The sequence below is a fragment of the Lottia gigantea genome, assembly GCF_000327385.1.
Source record: "Lottia gigantea unplaced genomic scaffold LOTGIsca_2, whole genome shotgun sequence".
Lineage (NCBI taxonomy): Eukaryota > Metazoa > Mollusca > Gastropoda > Lottiidae > Lottia > Lottia gigantea.
Window position 1 is genome coordinate 912015 of NW_008708400.1, and position 5155 is coordinate 917169.

The 5155-nt window shown below is 39.7% G+C and overlaps 1 protein-coding gene across 1 annotated transcript; it reads right to left on the reverse strand.

The window, feature by feature from the left end:
- Positions 1-530: 530 nt before the first annotated feature.
- LOTGIDRAFT_208735 (hypothetical protein) lies at positions 531-4761 on the reverse strand (the record flags this gene model as incomplete). Its single annotated transcript, XM_009053169.1, has 1 exon — positions 531-4761. Exon 1 carries the CDS (start codon positions 4302-4304, stop codon positions 531-533), a length of 3774 nt encoding a protein of 1257 aa, XP_009051417.1. The 5' UTR covers positions 4305-4761.
- Between the last annotated feature and the right edge of the window lie 394 nt (positions 4762-5155).

Consider the following 5155-nt stretch of genomic DNA (forward strand, 5'->3'; position numbering starts at 1 on the left):
CTATACCGATTGCAGAGTAATTGTATCAAAACGGCCATGCGTTTCGGGCGTAATGAAATGTGAATTTAGACTCCCTAAGGTTTTAAGGTGTCTTATTCCATGTAACAATAGTAAGGATATCAACCATTTAATGTAAATAATTGGTTTAAATACGGATCATCAATAATCCCTTAATTTAGTAAATTGTCCGAGCTGAATGATACAAAAATTTAAATTTAAATTTATCATATACGTATTACAAGCCTGCTTATTTGGTTTCATAATACATTTGATTTCTTTGACATTGTTTACAAATCTTATATACAGTCCAACTTTAAAACATACTTGTATAATTTGTTCAAAATATCATCAATTTAAACGAATGAATCAAAATAATGCAGAATTTAAAGGGACACTTGCGGAATTGCATTACATGTGCATGTAACCATTGACTCGTATCAAGATATAAGTAACATGAGCTCGTTAGAAATCTTCAAGTGCCCCTTTAAGAATCTTATCTCAACTGGTATCTATATAAAATATACTCTAAATTACTTTTTACTTGTGTTAAATATTTCGTTACAACGTCTGGGATCTACATTATCAGCACACATACATTTTCTACCGCCCCTTGGCGTGGGTAAACATAAGAATCTACAGCCTCCGTTATTAAAGGAACATGCGTTAGTGATTTGAGGGCATGTATTACGTACAGCTGTAATACCATACAGTTTACCGTTACCACCTGGGGCAAGGTTTAAATTACCACTAGCACCTGTATCGCGATTAAAACTGATTATTTGTTTCTTTTCCCAATCTGTCCAATATAAAACATTATCAACAAAAGTTAAACCAAAAGGATATTGAGCCTGATCGTAGATGATACGACGTCCGACTCCGTCAGACCTTGCACATTCAATTTTGCGAGCACCGGCATCCGCCCAACATAATTGCTGGGTTGTTACATCGATTGCTAGTCCATTAGGCAGTCCTAAGTCAGTTTCAACAATGGTTTTTCTTTCCGAGCCATCCATGCTTCCGCGTTCAATTTTAGGTCCGTTTCGATTCCAGTCGGTCCAGTATATGACAGACCGACTAACGTCGATAACAATCGATCTTGGGTTTTCTAAATTCTGTTTGAATAGAGTTGACTTGGCAGAGCCATCTAACTTGCTGACCCCAATAACATCCAGACCTGAATCAGTATAATAGATATTTCCTGAAACATAATCTACTGCGAGTCCTTCCGGTGAACTTAGACCATCTAAAATTACTTGAGAATTTGAGCCATCAAGATTGGAACGTTTGATCTGACCTCCGTAAACATCCGTCCAATAAAGATAACCTGTTTTACAGTCAGTTTCGACAGCAATAGCCAACTGTTCTGGGTCGGAAACAATCTGTTCACCATATGTGAATTCGGATGAGTCGTGGGGTGTCTTCATTAATTTATAGCCCTGGGCATAAATTAAATAGTTTCCTTTACCAACGATCGGAACACAACGTGCACCATTTCCTCTATATTTATCATTACAAACACAGGCATATTGATCTACTAAAAACAGACAAGATGCATTGCTGTCACACAAGGAGCTATTTTTGTTACAGTCAACAAGATCTGTGCGACGACGACACTGATATCCGTCACCCTGGTATCCAGAACCGCAACGACAACGGTACGACAGATTGTCGGGATTGTACAAGCATTCGGCATATGGTGAGCAGTTGTTTACTTGGTTACAAGGAACAACTCTTTGAATACAGACACGGCCATCGCCTTCGTAACCCGGGTTGCACTGACAAAGATAACGACGTGTGTCTCTCTGATCGGGAATACATTGAGCGTTCACATCACAATTATTGACTATATTGCATTCCGCCACGACACACCGCCTTCCATCACCACGAAATCCACTTTTACATTCACAGATATTAAACTCTCCGTCCTTCACACAATCTGCATTAGGGTCACACACTTGCTGACGTTGACAGTCATAACGTTGGCAACGATTTCCATCTCCGTAGAATCCCCTCCGGCAATAACAACGATTTTTATTCTCAGTTCTATCGAATAAACAATCAGCGTTCGGATCACATAAGGAACAGTCATCGAGTGGGGAGCATGAATATCCGTTTCCGGTAAATCCAGCGTTACATTGACATCTGAAGACAAAACGCTCAACATCGTAATTACATTGAGCGTTAGAGTCACATTTTTCACAGTCAATGCGACCTCTTGTTGGCTCACAAACTATTCCATCTCCGCTGAAATCGTCCATACATTCGCATCGATATTTCCCATCGTCGTTGTCGAAAATGCATTCAGCATTTTCACCACAAATGTCTGCTTCGTTGCATCCAAATTCAACTGGATAACATTCAATACCATTACCAGCGAAGCCACTCTTACATTCGCACATTGGTCTACCACGTCGATCACTGCATATGGCATTAACATCGCAGTACCTCCCACCACACTCTTCAAGATCCGGGCGACAAATAATACCATCTCCTAAATATCCATTTTCACACTGGCATTGGAAAGAGCCAGGAACGTTAAAACATCTAGCATTTTCGTCGCATGTATTGAGTTCAAAGCTACATTCGTCAACATCTTGGCATGTAACTCCGTCCCCACCGTAGCCCACTCGGCAGGCACATCGGTATGATTCACCAACTGGGATACAGTCTGCGTTTGAATCACAGTTCTGAGCTGCGTTGCTACAAGGATCTTGTCCTGCATATACTCCAACCTTGTTTGAACCAGCGTATCTTACGACTTGATCCTGTTCATTGTAGACCACAAAACTTCTTGTTATTGAAAGTTGAGTAATTTCACCTTCGTCTTTCATGGGATCGTTCATGCATTCTTTGAAATATATAGTTTGATCCCATGTGTAGCGGTATGCTACTTCGTTAATACGATATGTTCTGGTAGAGAAAGATTTGATTACACCAGGAGCAACCTTTTTATAATTTTCTTTGTAATCATCAACTGAGACTTTTGCATCAATAGGAATCTGTGGAATTACGCCATCCAATCTACTTTCCATTCGCATGTTATTTAATGCATCATGTCCAAAGAAATACTGATATATACGAAGTTTTTTTTCGTTATTTTGATCAAAGAAAGTCACAGTTACAGTTCTGTTAAATTCGCCACCAGTAAAAGCGTACCCATTTTTGGCACTAGGGTGGATTTGAGTAGCGAACATCCAACCGATCACCCCACCAAGAGTATTTAATGTTTGTAGACCAACGCCCAACTCTGGTGGCACTCTGCTTATGGCAGTATAAGCTCGCCCATCTGATGTCACTACATACGTATGCTGATCTAAATCCTGTAGTCGATATCCATTGACGGTTCCAAAAACTTTCCCGTTCAGACGTTGTGGTACTCCTGGTTCCAAGCATTGTCTACCATTACCGTAATACGGCTTCTGACATTCACAGCAGAAACCAGAATCAAAATCAACACATTTAGCATTTATATGACACTGTCGTGCACCCTCCAGACAGGATTGTTCTTGGTCAACTTCGAAAATTACAACCTCACCCGTGTTTAGATCAGCTGAAGCAATATTTGATCCCCCAGTGTTTCCGATATGGAACATCCATGATCCAGGAACATTCACGTTGGTATCATTGACGTAAGAGGTTGTCGTTCCAGAATTGGGCAGCTTAACAAACCTCTGACGCTCGCCGGAGTCAAAACCGGCTTGCGCTGGAACGTCTGGTAAACTTGGGGTTGTTTTTCCATCTCCGGTAACCCAGCCCATACCGTTATCAAGGTAATTAAAAATGGCGAACGAATCGCGTCCATCGGAAGCAATGACCAGTTGGAAAGTGTTGGTTTTATCCGTACCCTGCTTATAGTATCCTACTTTATCCCATGTTACGATGAACAAGGATGTTGGTTCGAACGATTCTTGACCTGTAAAGTGAGTTTGAATGTCCAGTGCAGCTCTCTGTAACGATGACTTGTCCTGTGTTTCTCTGTAATACACCTTACCAGTACCCCGAGTATCAACATCGGACAGATAGACAGCTATGATTTTAAATCCAATAGGCAATACCAATGTTGCTCTGTAGTCGGGTAATTCCGTTTCAAATGACAAATGTCCGTTCACGTTGATGTACACATTTCTGTAATAATTTTCGTAAAATGCAATGGGTGTATTCAGTGTTACTTCGTCCGAACTCACATCGTCTCCAACATTTAGAGTTACATTGTTTCTGGCGTTTTCGCCATAAGAATAGAAAAGTCTCAGTGGTACTCCGTGCACTAAAGAAATCATGCACAAGGCAAGATATAACGGTGCCATTTTCTGTCTGCTGTTTAACTCTGATTCATACTATATAATTATATATCCACTCATAACAGACAGTTCTTCAACTTCCTTGTCCAAATAACTTCTCACTCAGTAATGTAAACATATAACAGTATCTTAACATCAACTGACTGACCGAAAGGTAAGGAACCGACCAAATATATGCCAACTTCTGATTGGCTGTGAAGAAATTATTTGGGGGGAGTAGGTCAAATAATTTAAATAGCTTATGCCTGCAGTAATCGTACTACAAACTGGAGCTATTTGGAGCGATAAGGAAGATATGATAACCGTTCTGACACCCCATGCTATTCTATGGTAAGAAGTACTCACATATGGCTCCTATTACTCGCTGCTGTGTCGGTATCTTTAATGAACGATAGATAAAAGAAAACCATTACGAGAACATCTTAATACGTGTCACTTTAGAATATATATTTAGGCTACTAAACTTCCTTTAATAACGGATAATGTTTAGAGTAGTTTGTGGTTTATTTTGTGATTAAATGTCACCTTAACCACAATACGCTCCGTCAATTTTCTCGTGAAAACAATCGCATTTCGTTTCAATTTCAGTGTTATCGGATATTCAAGTAGATTGTGTCGAATATTTCTTCAGCCCCAATAAACAAACTTTTCATTACTAGAGTCTTGGACACAATCATGTTGTTTGTCTCTTGCACATGGAAAATAGATCAATTCCGCCAAAAAGTCCTAAATACATGGATCGTAAGATGTCGAGAATGTATAATACAATCATAGGGAATCATCTTTTACATCAATGATTCGATGAATATAAATTCATAGCAGCAAACCTTGGATGACTCCACAAATCCACAAATAAC